At 45.5% G+C, this 16373-nt stretch overlaps 1 protein-coding gene across 1 annotated transcript in view; it reads left to right on the top strand.

Moving 5' to 3' along the window:
• Positions 1–615: 615 nt before the first annotated feature.
• LOC8052962 (ornithine decarboxylase-like) overlaps positions 616–16373 on the top strand; it is a 33676-nt gene continuing 17918 nt past the window's right edge. The window contains exons 1-6 of the mRNA XM_040205733.2: positions 616–657; positions 1177–1273; positions 5683–5759; positions 12003–12169; positions 12831–12996; positions 15055–15208. Coding sequence (XP_040061667.2) covers positions 616–657; positions 1177–1273; positions 5683–5759; positions 12003–12169; positions 12831–12996; positions 15055–15208 — 703 coding nt within the window. The remainder of the gene's footprint in view (positions 658–1176; positions 1274–5682; positions 5760–12002; positions 12170–12830; positions 12997–15054; positions 15209–16373) is intronic.

Below are 16373 nucleotides of genomic sequence, written 5' to 3'. Positions count from 1 at the left end.
GGCCAGGCTGTGATTCAAGAGCGTGCTTTTGAAGATCTTGACCGCCCACCTTACAATCCCCATCTGGCACCCTGTGTCTTTTTTTTCTTCCGTAAACTGAAAAAATACCTCAAGGGAACAAGGGTCGATAACTTGAACTCAGTGGAAACTGCCTAGAGTACTGGCCAAGCAAATAAACATAACGTTTTTTTTTTGTTTTTTTCTTTATCTTCGCAAGGTTTCAGGAGGTTTTTTTAGGCAGATGGGAGATGTAAAAACTATATTGTCAAAACAAAACTTTTTTTTTTTCATTGCCATGGTAGTTTTTTTTTATATTCCAGTTGCAATATTTTTTTTAAATCAACCTGTGTATTTCCGTTCTTGTTCACGCTGATTGCCAGAGCCAATTTCGCGCAGGTTGTCCAGCTGGCTAAACAACAGTTTTGCTGCCAAAAAGAAAAGGAAAAAAAATATCCATTATGTGCAGAAAAGTACTGGTAGACCCAGCATACAGCGCACATAAAATTGAAGCATTTCTTAGTGCTAAGTCATTAACACAATTCGCTTTTTTTCGGTACGGGAATGGCGAGAAATATGAGGAGCGGTCTCGATGGAAACTTTCCCGTCTACGTAGAAATGAATGCTTTGGAGCTTGCTCGAGAACTGGTAAACCAACAGGTAAGTGGACGGAGTACCCGAAAGTTATTAGAAGCGCAGGTGTTGGCGCCTGTAAGGGTATGCGGCCCAACAAGTTTTTACCGACACAGAATGTGCTTATTGGCTAGATTTTATGCAAAAAAAAGTTATGTTACGATGTTATCCGTTACACCCAGCATACACACATCCCATGAAGGCAGAGCATAACCACACAAATCATATATAGACGTACTTAGTAATAATTAATGATACTTAATCAAGCTTCAGCTTGGCTAGGTATGACTCAAGGGGTCTTGCGGTAGTAGGTGACTTTGCAGCTGGCTTCCAAATGGCGAAGCGTAGTTCCTCATGCAGGCCTTGTCTGCTAGCTAATATCTGCCATATGCCTTTTGTTTCTCAGGCACGCAAACCCACAAAGTTTCCTTTTTGCCATTTTAACGGTCGTTTTCAGCGCAGACGCGTTGTAGGTATCTAGAATCTATACAGAAGTGAGGAAATAAACCGGTGCTCATTGTCCAAATCACGTCATACTCGCCACAGGAAACGGACGAGGCCTTCTTTATCTGCGACTTGCGAGACTTGGAGCAAAAGATGAAACTGTGGCAGCAGGAGTTGCCACAAGTGACACCATACTACGGTGAGGCGGTTCCCCATCTACTTGTTCACATGTTACGTCTTCGTTAGCGCACTTTGCTCATTTACAGAAAGGAGGAACTTAAGATCGTTATTTATGAGCATGATTTAAATGTTAAATTTTGTAGATACCTTGAGGAGATCGGTCCTGGCTAAGTGCGTACTCGTTGCCTTCCGGTGTGTTTTGGCTGGGCGTGCTCACCAGACGCTGAAATGTTATCGAACGTGGGGTGGGCTAGAAAGCGAGGTTTTCTCATTACCTGCATCTTTGCAGTTCAGTTTCTCATGACTGAAGTAGATGGCACGCTCATCGAATATGATAAATGATGAGTCATTAACCACGCGCACTTGGCCGCGTCGTCGCGCGTGCTATGATCATGGAGTTTTGAGAACTGACAACGGTGGCCTGGGGGGCTACTAACCGCTCTTTCAACGCGTTACGGGTTATATCGTTTCTTGTAAAATGTCTTCAATTGAGAGAATAATCTCTGGTCTTCGTGAAAATGTAGCAGGCATATAATGGACATGACAATTGAGCAGACAGACATGGAGACATGATGACACCCTTTCCTAAAAGTATACCCTCGTGGAACCTTATGTTTAGAGCCCTACAGGCCCGCGGATAACCCGCCGATCATCTGCGGATATCCGGAGGTGGCAGATGCAGATCCGGATCGAACTAAATCACTATTGGTGGGTTGCGGATCGAGTGCGGATGGCAGGGGCTGTGGATGCGGGTCGGATGTGGATATCCGCTGGTACGAGTCTATATTTTTGCCGAGGCAGCCTATAAAAGAATGTTGAGTGAACAAAGGCCCGACCACACTAGGGTCGCGGAGGCTTGCCGCGCGCCGCTGGCCGCCGCGGGCTGACGGCTAAAAGCAGTTTTCGCCTTCAGCAGCTCGCCACTCGGCGCCGTCAAGGGAACGTGCCCGTGCGCTGTTGAGGGCTCGCCGTTTCTGGTCGCAGGAGAAAGGAGCCAATGGGATGTGGCGTAGGTTGTCACGTTGCGATGCCATGGCAACGAGCAAGCTGCTTTTCCGCGCGTCTTTGACGTTGCAAAGGAGCGTAGCGTTGTTTCATTTCGTCTGCTTTCCCCATTTCCCGAATTCCTTTCCACATGGAGCGGTTCCTCGTAACTGTGTGACTATTTTCATTTTGATATGTCAAAACGTGGTCAAGACGCCGCCGTATACCTAGATAAGGGTGCTAAGAGAAACTGCTGGGAAATTATCGAAAATTAATTCGGAATAACAGCTGAGTTTCTCCGTGGCACTTGTCGCATCACGCCTACGCTGTGAAAGATGTCATGTGGATTTGATGACACTCAAAAGTAGCCTTCATCCTTCATCTCTGGCACGAAGCCGGGGCAGCAAAGCACTGACCTGCCTTCGGTGTTTCGAAAGCACCCAAACCTGCGCCTCCTTCCCTTCAGAGCGCGGTGACGTCGCAAGATCAACGAGCAGGCTAGGATCATCGCATTCACGCTGATCACCAGGTCATCATCGACACCTACCATGTAGGCAGCGTTAGATACTTGATATATGCAAAATATGAAAGCCGAAACGGAATTTCGGCTTTCATCCGTGCATTTTCAGCCGATTTTCGCAAGTTAATTTGTTATATGACTATTATACCGCAAGGACAAAGAAAAATTTACTGTCTGTTTACGTTCTTATGATAAAGTCACCATATACTGCTTACAACTAATCCCAAAAGAAGCAGGAATCTAATGGCCATCCCCCTATACCGAGCGAAACAAACTAAATACTGTTGCGACTGGGAGGGGACAGTCTCAGGTGCGGAATCAGGAGTCGGGGTTGTGGCTCGGTGATCGCATAGCCCCGAGGAAACAGACCTGGAGTCGGATTACTGAAGTAGAATTTTTATGTACAGTGACTATCCCTGTAGCTGGACGACATTTTAATCAGCGTCTAGGGATCCTTGGGCCCAGGCTATATAGCTCTCCGAGGGCGAGAAGGCTTTCGGATGGTGAATTTCACTCGCAGATTTCGAGCGCTCCAAAAGGGCCCCATTTTGGAGCGAGCAACTTCAGTTGGCACATCGGGCTCAACCTGGTCATCTTTCACTCGTAGATTTGTGGCAGCGTCTGCCCCGTTTAGGGCCTCCCATCCCGCCGAACTTGATCAATGGGGTTTCAGAGAGCTTGGCGGAAGTTGACACTGACAGAAGCGCGCTACGTCATTTCCTCTAACACGGCATTGCGCAAGCGCGGCGAGGTGGCCGGACCGGCTGCGCCGTCGAGTTGGATCAGTTCCGATGCGTCGATTGTTTACGCCGGAGTTTAACGGCTTGAACGCGTCTACCTCTCGTAGACCAGCAATGCAAAGCCGGGACTGGAGCGTGGCAAATCGTATGCGCTAACATCTATGAACGTGAGAGGAAGAACGAGAGAAAGAACGACAAAAAACTCGAAGGAGGCAGACGCAGCGTTAGGCCTGTTCATTTTGCCGCCACTGTTATTGTTTACCTTTTTACACTGCATGCCGCCGGCGTTTTCTCGTGCAATAAAGCAAGACCAGATTAGGCAACGACCGTGGAAGTGATGGATTGCTACCTCTTTGTGTTTATTAAAATCTTACCAGCAACCTGAACTCCATCCACCGATGACGATCGCTATGCGTGCCCTGTCGCTTCGAGGCGGCCGAAAGGTATGTGACGGTGGCGAACGCGGGCGTCTTCCTTGTTATTTGTGACATGGGCTCCGTGCCACATATATTTCGCCCGGCCTGTGTCGCGTGGTTTTTCTGCAGCTAAGCAGTGACGGTTGCGAGCAGCCGTCGGAAAGTTCAGTCGACTGAGGCATTGGCCTATACGGTCGGCCAGTTTGAACGGCCGACCTTATCGGGCGGGTGGGCGGGTCGCTGAAAAAAGTAGTTTATCTTCCGCTCGTCGATTTTAAAGCGGATCAAACAGAGTGGAATTTCGCCTCCCTTACGGATTTCGGAAAGAACTCCGAATCTGCCAGTGGAATTCACCATGAGGGAGGGGAGCCTACCGCGGAGTTCGAGTGTTCATGTGGTGTTCGAGGTGCGGGGACGGCTGATGTAATTGCCCTGTGTTCTTTCAGCGAGGGGCAGATGATGCAACCCGGTGACTGATGCAAGGTTTCGACGCTCATGCCGCTCGAGCTAAAACGCAACACCGACAGACCCACCCACCCCCCACACACAAACACACAGACACACAAACACACAAGCCGCTGTTTGTCCTTGCGAGGGCTGGCAGTCCCAGATCGTCTCGTGGCTTCCGAAAGACTTTCTTTTTATGTTTAGAGCCCTCAGCGAGGCCTCCATCCGCCTGATGTCTCAGGGGTTCTCCGTCCCGGGTAGAGTAGGGTGTTCTCAGGGAATCTCCCCTTCAGCGCTCCCGGAAACATAACAATACACGATTGCACAGAGGACGTAAATATTCAGACCTAAATTTATTTATTTATTATGCCGAGCGAACGAATTTCCAGCACGTAAATTAATTGATAATGTGATAATCTTTGCTCATTTGTCATTGGCAGAAAGGGACTTGAGACAACAAGAAATATATGTATCCTTTTATACATACAGGCTGTCCAAGGTTACGTTTATGTCCATTTACATTAACACGTGCGAGTGGACATAAAAATGTTTAGAAGTTACGTTTAGAATAAACAAAAAGATATTCCACCTGAGAGTTCCTTTTTGTGGGACAATAAACTACAGATCATCATCAATGTGGTCACCATTGATTTCCTGTAAATGTTTAGGAGATATTCTAGCTGCTGCCACGCGTGGAGCTATAGCTTGACCATCAAGATCATCAGACATAACAGCCCGTGGCTTTCTGCTATGAGGTTTTTCTTACCACTGACTTTTCAAGAATCCAATAGTACACGTATATGGATATACATAAAGGGGAGGATCTAAACTGCTGCCTCAGAAATCGGTACGGATATGCGGCAGCATACGTAAAAAGAGCTGAAATATCGACTTTGCCATTTTACGAAAAGGTAATGATGCACACTTTGATATTACGCTCCTAATGAGCGTGTTGGCAAAGCATACTAGATAGCAGAAAGAATGAAACACAGAGAGGACGAAACATCCTATGTTTTATTATTTATGTTATCTAGTACACCTTGAGGGTTTCTAATTCCATGAAAACAGAAAAATCTTATTTCGAGCAATGATTTTTTTTTTTTTTTTTGTAAGCTTAACCTTTACAGTACATCTTTTGTGCCCACTGAAACTTGTGAAGATCCTTCGCGAACATCCTGGCCGGTTATGTTGCGATTCAGTGGCTAAGATGTGCTAGTTGAATTTTCTGGAGGTATTTTCTATACTTGTTAAGAAAAGTGAGACATTTTGAGGTGAAAAAGAATGAAAGAATGAAACTACTGCATATTCAATCTGGTTTCAGCCGTAAAAGCGTGTACGGATCCGGTTATTCTTCACACCATGAAGTCACTTGGGGTTGGTTTCGACTGCTCTAACAAGGTAATCTTTTTTTCGTACATACTTTAACCACGCATTCATTGCCTCGATTTTTTGTGTAGCTAATATTGTGAAATTAGAAGGTATGTGAATAAATTGAATAAGTGGCAATTCAAATCTTAAGCCCACTTTTGGGTTTTTAATGTACCACTGCCACTTTTGGTGACAAAAGTTAAAAAAAATAGGGCAGCTTAGCGAAAATAGCTAAATAGAGAGAGAGAGAGAGAGAGAGAAAAAAGAGAGAGAGAAAGAAAGAGGTGAGTGTTTGCTTGAGTAGAAAATGAAATGCTTGATTTAGATAAAGAAGATCCAGCTGATGTGATGGGTTGCGAAAGGAAAGATATTAGAATTATTCTAGGGGAATATAACATTAATTTGGGAGCAGTAAGGAATAAAGTAAAGCGCACTTAATAATAGGATTGGGAGTATTGTTTGTAAGACAAGGTTGAGCGAATGCCTTCAGTAACAAAATCTTCCTGGTACTTCTCGTGCCTGCATAACAATGTCTCCAATGGGGGGAAAGAACACGTAATACGAAGCGCAAGATCGTCTGCTTCTTGCATAGTAGTTGCGGTGACGTCAGGACGCCAAGCACTGATTGGCTTCGATTGGAAGGATAGTTGGTAGCCGACAAGGCACCTAGCGTTGAGCTCTACCCACTATCCTTCACTCGGAGCCAATCAGAGCTCGGCATTGTGACGTCACCACCACCCCTGCGCAAGGAGCAGACGAGCTTGCGCTCCGCAAACATTTCAATTAGATAAAATTCAAACCGAACCCTGAAATCTGATATACTGGTTAGCACCCAACGTGTGGTGCTGTCCAGATGTCATTATATCTTGAACTCGCCATTAGCATGGTGCCGGAACGCGTCTGAGACCTGTTCTGTTTACCGTGTCTGCGTTCCTGACCATTCGTTTTCCGTCTCGTGGCGACAGAACTGGCGGATTTAGTCGTTGGTCTCCATCACGGTGGTATCACAGCAGCGGAGAGGGATGTTGCTGACGCCTGCTTTGTGCTACGTCGCGCTAGTGTGTCCCAACCCTCCGCGCAGCGGAGGGTTGGGACAGAGTGACAACAACGATCCTTGCGTCTGTGCCCAACTTGCTGGCCAGTACTTAAACAATCGACGGGAGAGCGCCTATAGAGCGCGCGACACTAGAGCGCAGACGTTAGAGCGCGCGACACGAGGGCGCTGCGACAGTAGCGCGCTTGACATTAGAGCGTACGTCACGAGAGCGCATGACCAGTTGAGCGCGCGACACGAGAGCGCACGACCAGTTGAGCGCGCGACGCGAGAGCGCACCTTATTTGAGCGAACACCGCAAAATGTGTGATGCACCCGCGGCTCCACAGACAAAACAAAATTGTGCGACTCATCGGATTGAAGCATTGGTGGTTTTTGATTGATTGAATGTGCCTTTAATAAAAAATAAAAATAAAACGGGTATGACTCAGAAATTTCTAACGAATTCTTTACTGAGATCGGAGAGAAAAGGGGGCGGGGGAGTGGGCTGGGGCATATAGGTACCGGCAAAGTTTGCAGTTGAGGGGAGCAGCGAGTCTAAGATTTCTTCACAGTGCTGCGGTGCGCCTCTCGGATATACTATAAATAGTTTACATTTTGCTATATTTGGTCTATTCTTGACAGACATTTGGGCTCCGATCTATTTTTTGGCTATTTAGACGTCCCTTGCATAAGTTTAAATGGTATTCTGACGTCCATGTCCGCAAAGAGAGGTGCTGGAGGCGCATGCTATCGAAAAAGCTGGCGCGGGGCACTGCGTCAGCGGACCTTCTGTTCACCTTCACAAAAAAGAGATAGATTTTACAGATGACTGGTGAGCGACACGCCATTGGTTGTTTCAGCGTTGGTTGGCTGTGTGGTGTTTTCTTGTTTGAGCCGTTTTTAATAAAACTTCAGTTGATAGTCAGCGCTTGTCCTGTGCTCTTCTCTCGTCGTTTTCGTCTTTTTGCGCGCTGTTTCCAGTTTCCGAAGCCATGAACCAACTCGCTTGCATCGCCACCTTAGTAAAGAAGAAAGCTCACCGCTAAAGATGTTTCAGTAAAACACTGGTCGAAGGAAAGCTCAGCGCAATTTTATCGGACGCAGATCTTTCCAGTCTTTTGACGGATACAGGAAAAGCTCCCCTGCAAATCTGTGATATACAAACTCAAATAACTAATGAAGCTAGGTCAGCTGCATTGTTTTTTTCTGCGAAAATGCACGCTACAGATATGCTTTTTTTTTTCTTCTCTCAGTTCTTTGTAACACTTCTTGGTTTGACACACGCAAAAATTTCGTCGACTCATTTTGCAGTGTCATTGCTGAATTCCGCGGCATAAATCCCTCCCAATTTTACATAAACCACGCGATGCCCGAACAAATGGTCGGTCCGGTGGGGCCACTCGCGCTGGACTGGCTGTGCGCTCTCGTGACGGGCGCTCCCCTCCGCTAAGCCCCTCCGCTACCCGGAACTCTACAGCGAAAGCCATCGGCATGCAGGCGCAGTGGCGTTTTCCTCGTAGCGGAGGTGGAAACACGGTCTACTAAAACTCCCTAATAGGGAGTTTTCATAGACCGCGCTACCCCCTCCGCTAAGCGTTCCGCAACGAAGAAGTCGCTACTGCGCCTGCGCGCCGATAGCCTTGACTGTGGAGTTCCCGCTATCGTAGCGGATTGCGGAGGGCCTTGCGGGATGGCGAAAACGATCTACGAAAACTCCCTAATGTCGCTGCGCACTAGAGTCGCGCGCGCTAACGTCGCAGCGCTCTTGAGTCGCGCGCTCTAACGTCGCGGCGCTCTACTGTCGGCGCTCTTGTGTCGTGCGCTCTAGTGTCGTGCACTCTAGTGTCGTGCACTCTAGTGTCTTGCGCTCTAGTGTCGTGCGCTCTAGTGTTGTACAGCCCAATCGACCAACAGGAACGAGCGTGACAAGCTGCAACTGAGTCTTGTGACGTAATTTGTTGCTACTTCGAGACCACGTTGGGTGCATGGTCGCTATCCGACGCTGAACACAGCAGTCATAGTCGCGCTCCAGACACCGTACTCTATCAGCGATGTATATTTGTTTATTTATTTATTTTACCCTCAGGGCCATAGACGTTACAGTGGGGAGTGGGTTAAAAAAACACATAGAAAAAACAAACACCAGCAAAACGGCAGGAGGACTTATGTTGTGTGAAGCAATAACATGTTAGTGAAGGCATCTTTAAAACTCCCACTGTCCGTGATTTCGGCAACATCCATGAGATGTTGATTCCAATGTAAAGAGGTGCTGGGAATTAAGGAATGATAATATGCGTTAGACCTGCAGGATGGAATGCCAACTTTGAATCTATGATCGTTCCGTGCTGAGAGATAAGGGGGTTGTGTCAGTAGCCTCTGCTTGAAAGATGAATTATAAAGATATATTTTGTGGTACAAACTCAAGCTAGCCACTTTTCTGCGCATAGTAAGATTAGGCAAGGATAAGCGGGTTTTCCTTACGGTTACGCTGGCGGTACGATGGTAATTAGAAAGAATAAAGCGGGAAGCACGATTTTGGACGGATTCTAATTCAGAAACGAGCGATTCAAGACCGGGGTCCCAGACAGAGGCGGCATATTCAAAGTTATTTTGAACAAAGGTTTTGCAAAGAATGAGTTTCAATAACGTGGGCGCTAAAAAAAAAAAAAAAAAAAAAAAAAGGTTTCTTTTAAGGTAACTAAGCATGCGATTAGCATTGTTAACGATATGTTCAACACGATCTTTGCAGGATAAATCACAAGTTATGTGCACTCCCAGATACTTGTAGGATGGCACATATTCAAGAGGAATGTTATCAATGGAGTAAACAAAACGTGTTGTGTTAAGACGAGACACACGCATGTATTTACATTTAGCTGTATTCAATTTTATGCACCACAAGCTACACCATTCAGAGATAGAGTTAGCATCAGACTGAAGGAGAGATATGTCAGAGTCATTAGTAATATCACGATAAATAACAGTCATTTGCAAACAGACTGGCAGATGAACATACATTGTTAGGTAGGTCGTTAATATAGATAAGAAATAAGAGGTTCCCCAGAACAGAGCCCCGGGGGAACACCTGAAGTGACTGGTGAAGGTTAGGAATCCACATCATTGACAGTTACAAACTGCGTTCGATTAGTAGGAAACGAACGTAGCCATGCAACGACGTTAGGGTCTAAATTAAGTTTGATAAGCTTTTGATTAAGGAGGGAGTGAGGTACCTTGTCGAAAGCTTTAGAAAAATCTAGGAAAATAAATACAGTCTACCTGAGAGCCGCGATCAAGAATGGAATAAAGGTCATGGGTAAAACACAAGAGCTGAGTTTCACAAGAAAATTATTTCCGGAATCCATGTTGAGGATTACAGAAGTAAGAGTTAGACTTTAAAAACTTAGCAAGGTGAGAGTATATGACATGTTCAAGAATTTTACAGGATATGCTAGTAATTGAGATGGGACGATAGTAAGTTGGAGAATGTTTGGCACCTGATTTAGGCAAAGGAATAACTCTCCCAATCTTTCAATCGTCGGGGATAAAATCAAGCTCTAAAGACTGCTCAAAAAGTTTGGATAAAATAATTGCAATGTACATTTTCGTATTTTTCAAAAAATTATAACTGATGTTGTCAATATCAGCAGACCACGAACTTTTGAGAGTATCTATCACACTGCTTATGCCTATAGTGTCAATACAAATTGGATCCATTGCAAAATATGCATTGGTAGAAAATTCAGGAGTACAAGAAATCTGAGAAGAGAACGCCAACACAAACATTTCGTTGAAGACACTTGCACGATCACTGCTAGGAATATCACCACCATCGGTATTTCTGAGAAACACGCCACACTTATCATTCTTATTTACAGAGTTCCAAAATTGGTTGGGGTGATTAATCAGCATGGTGGACAAGGTAACATTAAGAAACGCATCTTTGGCGTTCGTAATGGCTGTCTTATAAGCAGGAGCTGCGGACGCTTAGGCGTCCCAGCGCTGCTGAGAGTTAGAGCTTTTCGCAGATCGAAAAATACGTTTCTTCTTATGAGACAATCGTTTAAGGGATCGATTAAACCACAAACACTGGCAATTATAAGTAACGGATCTTAGCGGTATGAAGATGCTCATGAAAGAATCAACTTTCCATTTAAAGAGATTTCAATTTTTTCCAGGGAGTGATACGAAAATTGTTATAAGTAGTCATTTAAGAAAAGGCAGAACTCACGATTAATTGATTCAAAGTCCGCTCTCTTATAATCTCTGGCGCGTTTCGTATTATCAACAGCACGAAATACTCTAGCCTTAAGCTCAAAATGAATCAATGAGTGGTCACTCAAGCCAGGGAGGCAGGATATAGAAGAAACAATGTGGGGCACAGTAGAAGAAATACGGTCTAGGATGTTTGATGTAGATAACGTGGCACTCGTAGGTTGTGCAACGAGTTGCGAAAAATTGAAATCAAGACATATATGTAAAATGTCGTAACATTCCCTTGAAAAAGGATTCGTAAATGGTCGTTCGCTCAACCATACTGTGTGGGGATATTCAAAGTCGCCCAGTAAAATTAGTGGGAGACTAGGAAAACGAACAGAAACTTTATTGATAGCATTATCTAAATTTTGAACTAAGTTAAAGCTACTGGACGGGGGAAGATAACAGGCTCCCAAAATTAACCCCGAGTGACGCAAGCGAAGATGAACAGAAACAATTTTCAAGTTGTTACTTATATCGACAAGGGATGATTCAAATCAGTCAGACAGAGCAATTAAGACGCCACCACCGCACTTTTGGACTTTATTCTGTCGGTACACACTGAAATGCTTGTTACAATTGAAAGGTTCGCCGTTATCAACCTTTACTGAAAGCCAGGTTTCAGTCAAAACGATTATGTGAGCATCGGTGGAATCAATAACAGAACAAAAATCGTCCCTTTTTGAAAGAATGCTACGAATATTAGTAAGCAGAACAGAAATTTGTTTTGGCAACGATGATAAGCTACTGCCTCTCACGACTCGTCATTGCCGGGCGTTGGAAGCCAAATCAGTTTCGTCGTCATCAGCTGGTTTTTGATAAACCTGAGTATTAGACGTGTTGTCGAGCTCACAGACACTGTCGATAAGGGTATTGTAACTAAAACACTTGTTGTTTATAGGAGATTGTTATAGCGCCAATTTAAATGTACCATTATGCGACTTGCAAAATTCACAAGCTTCTTCTTAAATACATTTCTTTAGAGAGAGTTGAAGACAGTGCTCGACATGGGCGTAACACCCGATCGCATCGTGTACGCCAACACAGTCAAGAGTACTTCCCACTTGAAGTACGCCTCTGAGCACGGTGTTACCTTGATGACATTCGACTCTGCAGAAGAACTGGTGAAGATGGATGACAAGAATGCAAGGTACTTTCAACATTCGGTTAACGGTTCATGATTTTGCTTTCTGTTTTGGTTTTTGTTGTATGGCTGACTTGTTGCCTGACCAAAAGTCACAGATGACACGACTGCCAGAACGCTTGCTCCATGCTAACACTTCCGACAAGAAGGGAGATAGGTTGTAAGGGAAAGAACATGAATCAGTGGTGAGAAGAGAGTGCGTTGAATTTCCATACGTTTATAGGATGGTGAAACAGAAGTGGTTTATAATGGTAGTTATGCCTCTTTCCTATTTCTTTTTTCTTAATAAACATTACCCCCTGTTTTCTCTTTGAAATTTATTTACTCTTCTCTTTCTCTTTTTTACGTTATAATGTAGACGCTGTAGTTCTTGAGATTAATATTTTTTTCCGCATACAACACATGTTATCTCCATTTTCTTCTCTGGCTATGAAGTCGACGTAATTTATATTGATAGCGATTTCTCCAAACAAAGCACATATTATTTTTCTGTCTGAATCCCCCCCTATTTCTTCCGGCCATGCTCGAAAAATATATTATACGGGAACCCCTAGCGTTCTACGGCTAGCCGAGCCAATACATGAGGCCAGTGTGTTATGAGGTCACAAGACGCTCGGTCTCAAGCTGTCGCAAAGTGAAATATGTGTCGTCGCTGGATTTCTTCCAGGTTCCATGTGGGATGCGCCTACACTGATCCGGACATCTTCGTCCACACCATTGAACACGTCAAGCGCGTCTTTGACTTGGGCACCGAAATAGGATTTCGAATGAACGTGCTAGACATCGGCGGTGGATTTCCAGGAGGAGTTAGAAAGCAGGATGCGATGGCCGAGGCAAGTTTCCACGGAACCGCTACACCAGGACTGGCCCACAAGGACCTCCTGGGGCAAAGCTGAGACTTCAGCTTGTCATTCATAAACAGTAATTTTAATTTGTGGTGTGTATGTTCAGACTGCCGGAAGTTTGTCAGCCTCAATAACTTTTGGTGCCCCAGCTGTTGATGAGAAAATTCACCAGCGAAGACGCAGTCTTGTACACGTTACTCAAAACAAGTAATCGATTACATTTACTTTTGCTTAAGAAGTATCAAATTAGATTACTTGATCAATCAATACGAAAAGTAATTGGCCGTTACTTGAAAAAGTATCAGTTACTTCTCCCATCACATCAGATTTTCAAATCGATAGAGCTATATGGCAGTTTGAAAATGGGTATTTCGTGCTGTTAAATATTGAATTAAAATCACACCAAAAAAAACTATAAACCGTTTATATCGTCGTAAACCATGAATTGCGGTCAACCATTCTGTTAGAAGTTTGGTTCGAGGATTCCTTGGTACAAAACTTGTGCGAACAAAGGGCGCCATTAAAACGGGAAGAAAACAAAGTAACGGCTACAAGTAATGAGTACTTACAAAAGTAATCAGATTGCTGTTGTGATTACTTCCTAGTAAATGTAATCAAATTATTACAAACTTACTCTAAAAGTGATCGATTGTAAAGGGTACCGTACAAATCTGCGAAGGTCTCAGTACCGGTCAGGGATTTTTAAAGCGCATAACGCAGCATGAACCGCACACCGGTACAATTCTGACACGGATCGAAACGGGCAGGGGTGGGGACTGAGCCCAGGATCCCTGGGTTCTGCAGCACGAGCTTTCACTCCATGCGCTCTAAGCTGCGTTGCCCTAACTCACTCGACCCCGATCCTCTCTTCAACTTCAAAGTTTATGTGTAGCTTTCTACAGCATCACAACGCTATGGGTTTACAAAAAAAAAGTCGAATGACGGATTTCAGGGATGAGTTATCCTTTGAAATTAAAGACACGAATTTTCGTGACAGGCATCGCAACGCAAGCTAACAACTCATTTGCGTTCTTGAAAAGGATTTCAGCCGTTTTTCGATGGTTAGTCTCGCGAGAACGTAGACCAACCAGGCACTTCAATATGAAATTAGATAGAACGTTACTGCTGTATCGAATGAGCACAGAGTTTTACGAATCACGAAGTTTCATGAGCAGTCATGTACGCCAGTCTTGCATGCGCTAAGCGAGACTTGTCTCCCGCAGTATAAAATACCGAATTTGCCGAGGCAGACTATGCGGTGATGATAAGCATAATTTGGCAAGAGGCATTTTATTTTTGGAGTGAAGATATATAAAACTTATTCCGCTGAATGCAGCACACTAACAAGCATTGTGTAGCCGCTCAAAGCAATTCCAGCAAAGGCGCCCGAAACAGCCTTGTCTTCATCGAACGGGCCCGTCATATCGTTGGATACTGTACATGTCGGGTAGACGCAGACAGTGCACCTTCTGCTCTGTTGTTTAGCTTGAGCTCAGTGTATGTACTATTACGGTGCCCGGAAGCCGTCTTCGACGGCGTGTTTATAACGTCCTATCTCTCCCGTACCTCAAAAGTGGTCCCAAGCTCGTGGCAACAAATGACGTCACATAAGCAGGAGTGTGATGCTGTTGGATGTCGCCATCCCGGCGTTTAGTGCTAGAAGTCTCGGCAAAAAAGTACTTGGAATCGAGAGTGTCGCAGTCGTTGCAGAGTCCTAACTCTCAGCTGCTGCTGCTCCCGAGGACTGTCCAGCAGAACAGCGACCTGCATGAGGACACGCGTCTGGCACCACCACCACCACTCCCGCGATGCCGCCAGAATCACGGCCGTCGAAAACATGACACTTCTACGACGTCATCAGGCGAGAATCGAGGGACCAGTATTCAGGGAACAGAGGCGTCGAAGAGGTGTTCCACGCATCGTGGTACTATACTCTCGATCGAGCGAGTCACATTTTACAGGTGGAAGACGTAATCCAACTTTTCGGTTTCTGCGCCTCAAAAAAGTGAGTCCAAATTCGACGGTTCACGGCGGTCTATTTTTCAGGTGTGCGGGGCCATTCGGTCCGCAATCGACAGGCACTTTCCGCCGTCCAGCGGGGTGAAGATCATCGCCGAACCGGGCCAGTTCTTCGTCACGGCAGCGTACAGCCTGGTCGTCCGAGTCGTCGGCAAGAGACAGAGGGAGATCAGCATCGATGGTGAAGCGCCGCCAATTTTCGCTATTTCCCCGAGCCTTGTTTCATCACGAATGTTGTAGAACCGCAATCACACTGCTAGATCCAACACACAAAAGACACGGTGTTTTACGCAGATATGATGGCAGAATTATTTCTGGGGAGACACCTCGAGCAAGTTTGAATAATAATATTTCCTACGCATGTATGCATCAAGCATGACTGCAGGCAGTTCTTCTATGACCAAAGTGGCAGGACCGCCACACGTGGAAGAAACGCGCCTCAGACGGTGTCAGCACACTCCTTTTTTGTGTGGTGCGATCGATAGCGGCTGAATACTAGAAGTAGACTGAAATATTGTGCTCGCAGAAGTAATGACATGAAAAAATTCAGCTACGCGTGTTCCACAGAGACGTCAATGATGATTGTTTAAATGTGCTCCAACGACTGCAGTTGACCCAATGGCAGCGACGACCCAGACGTCTTTGTTCAGCAGACCCTTTACTAAATTCAGCCTGGCCACCTTAATCACTATCATCATCGCCACCAAAGTGGCGACTCCTTCGCCGGGGGAAGAAACTGATATAGGGGCCGGTCCGGGGGGGGGGGGGGGGGGGGGGAGGAAGGGGAGTGAAGATTTTAGTTTTTTTGCTCGATTCCCCCAAAGGTCATCCTGGTATATCCCATACCGCCTGGTGATAGTTACGAAATTGCTGACGGTAGGCAAGTCGGCGCAGGAAAGAAATAATACTTTTGGTTCTCAGTTTCTAGGACACGTGGCTGAAGCTTCCGGCTGTTATAAAGGGTACAGCCGTTAGCGTCCATCCGGCTTCTTCGGCCACCATTAGCTTTACCGCGTCAACGCTGTAACGCTACTCGGAGTGTTGTTTTTGTTAGTGATGTCGTGGTCGAAGAGCCTTTTAGTTGTGCCAAATGACCTTACCAGCGACAAAGCTGAGGGATACCACTCATCGCGAAGACTTCGACACGAGGCGATATATGCAGCCACAAGTTTATGGTCGAAAGCTACGTGCAGTACGGATCCACCGAAACTTTGTCATGCATCACACGGTGAGTACACATTTGTCCTGCTTGTGGTCGGATTCTCGTTTTTGGTTGATGTGACGCACTGCATATAGCATCGATTATCTCTAGAATGATCATGCGCGTAAATACGGCGGTGGATACG

This window comes from Ixodes scapularis, unplaced genomic scaffold, assembly GCF_016920785.2.
Source record: "Ixodes scapularis isolate PalLabHiFi unplaced genomic scaffold, ASM1692078v2 PGA_scaffold3__209_contigs__length_174095766, whole genome shotgun sequence".
NCBI lineage: Eukaryota > Metazoa > Arthropoda > Arachnida > Ixodida > Ixodidae > Ixodes > Ixodes scapularis.
Note: the sequence above shows the minus strand (reverse complement) of the source record. Positions and strands in the feature narration are given on the sequence as shown.